This window comes from Protomyctophum bolini (genome assembly GCF_963924005.1).
Source record: "Protomyctophum bolini genome assembly, chromosome: 16".
In the NCBI taxonomy this organism is placed as follows: Eukaryota; Metazoa; Chordata; class Actinopteri; order Myctophiformes; family Myctophidae; genus Protomyctophum; species Protomyctophum bolini.
In genome coordinates this window covers 16,041,991-16,044,717 of record NC_137877.1, presented here as the reverse complement: position 1 = coordinate 16,044,717, position 2,727 = coordinate 16,041,991, and the positions used below count along the sequence as shown (strand labels likewise).

Below are 2,727 nucleotides of genomic sequence, written 5' to 3'. Positions count from 1 at the left end.
ACGTCGTCCCCCTGTCGTCCCCACCACACACACCCCTTACAATGTTTGTTTTGTTGTTGCTTTTGCACGATACACAGCAGTTTGCATTGCATATAAAAACATCCATTTAACGTGCCTATATTTTAATGAATCTGTAGGCCGAGGTGCTGTTGTGTTGGGGGGGGGGGGGGGGTGGGCAGGGGCCCAGCACTTAGAATGGGGCCCGAATGGGGGCTGTAGACGAGGGCATTCAAATCCTCTTGGTTTCTCTCCTCACGTTCGGAGATGAGTGTTCACTCAAAAACAGCCAAAGAAAACAAGAAAAAAGACAGGTGTATCTTCTCAGCCTGTCCATCTCATTTGGATTTCTTTTTTTTCTTCCTTTTTTGGAAAATAAAAAAATAAAAAAAATCTGGAAGTGACTGGAGGGTGGAGCAGACAGGTGTGATAGGGGGGGGGGGGGGGGTCATGGGTCAGAGGGTTGGTGAGAGGGTAAGGGGGTTGGGAGGGTGGGGTCAGTAGGGGTCGGCAGACAGAGTTCATCCCCCCCACTTGTACTTTCACTCGTTGTTGTTATTGCTGCTCTCCAGGTCTTTACACTGAATGTCCCCGCCGCTGTAGTCCGTCCCTGGGAGTTGCACGCCATACTTATCCACGCACCAGCAGATGCCCCGCTTGCGGCCGCGAGAGGGCTTGCACTGTGGACACGATATCGACAGGGACAGAGAGGGGACACACATGAATAATCTCATCCCAAACATGGAGTCTATTTTGTTTAACTTTTACATTTCAATCCTAAAAAATATATAATCTGATTAGAATATCAAACCCACCTGTTTGCGCTTGAAGAACCCTTTCCTGTCACAGTTGGGGAGGTACAAAGACAGAGCCATGACACGAGAGGTATCCTTCATTCCTTGGATGATGCCATCCAACTTTCTCCTGCAAGGGCCCTTTAGAGAAAGAAAACGTTAAGTTGACCACTTATACTGTGAATAATGATAATAATAAAAAGAAAGAAAAGCATTGCTATTGCTCTGTGTAATTTTGCATTAGCAAGAGGCAATGGGCTAAATGCACACACGCCATTTTGGAAAGAAGACTTGGGCCCCCTACTTCCTTCACAGGTGTTACCGATGATTCTAATGAAGGCCCTGTTCTGTTCTGGTCAAACAGAGTCAGGGTGCTGCTATTGTGCATGTTGGCTCAGTGGAAACACTGCTACACCAGTGGGTCACTGCTACACCTTGAGTGAGTTCCAAATGGCCCCGTACGGGTGTGTAAAGAGTGAAATGGAACCAAATGGACCCATATTGGTTCCATTTGTATACACTCAGAGTTATGGGGGTCCTTGAAAAGAAAAACCACTGCAATGGAACAGAGCCTTAATTAGTACCATCGGTAACACCTAGTAGGGAAGCGGCGCCGGAAGTAGGAAGAGTTATTCTGTGTATATATAGCCCATTCAGGCCTCAAAAAATACTTACAAATTCTGGCTCATGCTTGTCAATGGTGAGCGGAGAGTAGTCCAGTGGAGGAGAGCCCATCGAGCGCTGCTTCCCCTGCTTCCGCTTTATCTCCTTTCGCACGGCCTGGATCTTCTTGCTGTTCAGGATGTCTTTGGGGAGCAACGGCACCTTAGCCGGCTGCAGCTCCTGATCTCCGATCTCTGTGGTCATGGTGTCCTCGTGTTCTCTGGACTCACGGTCTGCCAAATGAAGAGAAACGGACAGTGTTGGTTCATGCGGGAATCCTTAATACCCCCCAAAGATACAGTTATGAAGAGCATTCAGGTAATTCTGTGTGAACGACAGGGACAGGGAGACTGAAACCACACTGAATGATCGAAAAACACACGCCATTCATGTTCTCTAGAAACTTGAGATACCTGCTGAGTGTGGACATTTAATCACTGTTGTTTGAAGATGGGTATACCTTACGATACAATATCTGTAGCGATATTAGGCCGTAGAAGTTGGGCCCATTTTACGATATATCGCGATATCTGTAATAGTGTATTGATTATTTATCGCAGGAGAAATTGATAGTGCGATATATCGCAATATCAATATATTGGCACACCCCTAATAATATACTGCAAGACTAGTCTCTGTCGTCTACCAACATAGTGGCTAGACTTGGATGAGATCATTTTTAGTTTTCATTGCAGTGAGTGTAGGTTTTGTGGTGGCCCTCTCACTGCTGTTCCCCTACTGTACATCTCAGATCACCTGTCTACACAAGACTACTGATAGACTGTATATAGAGTACATCCATCCATCCATCCATTTACGCATCCATCCATCCATCCGTCCATACTCATTCATTTGTTCATTCATTCATTCATTCATTCATTCATTCATTCATTCATTCATTCATTCATGCGTGCATTACATTTATATCTAGTACCAGAATACGGTCATTTATTGTCTTTGTATTTATCTTGTTTTGGTCCTTGACTCTTACACTTCTTACCGGCGTTTTATTCTGACTGCTGCTGGTATATGACAATCAATAAGGTCTTATATCATATCTAATTTTAATTACTGTTTGATGCAGTGCCAATAGTGGCCTACAATCAGAAGAATAAGATTTGGGGATATTGAACAAGGCATATACTTGTCGGAAATTAACCCTCGCAGCTCCATTCTTAGTACATTCCCAGTGTTTAATTAACACCCGGAATTTTGTGCCATGTGCATTGCGCAATGATGTTTTAACCACTCGTCGCATACTGCCTGATACTCT

General features: G+C 44.7%; 1 protein-coding gene across 1 annotated transcript in view; it reads right to left on the bottom strand.

The window, feature by feature from the left end:
• Positions 1 to 539: 539 nt before the first annotated feature.
• The window catches only part of igfbp5b (insulin-like growth factor binding protein 5b), a gene marked incomplete at its 3' end in the record, with an annotated part of 13,430 nt that continues 11,242 nt past the window's right edge, over positions 540 to 2,727 (bottom strand). The window contains exons 2-4 of the mRNA XM_080786555.1: positions 1,467 to 1,687; positions 813 to 932; positions 540 to 677 (exon numbers count right to left, since the gene is read on the bottom strand). Coding sequence (XP_080642681.1) covers positions 540 to 677; positions 813 to 932; positions 1,467 to 1,687 — 479 coding nt within the window. The remainder of the gene's footprint in view (positions 678 to 812; positions 933 to 1,466; positions 1,688 to 2,727) is intronic.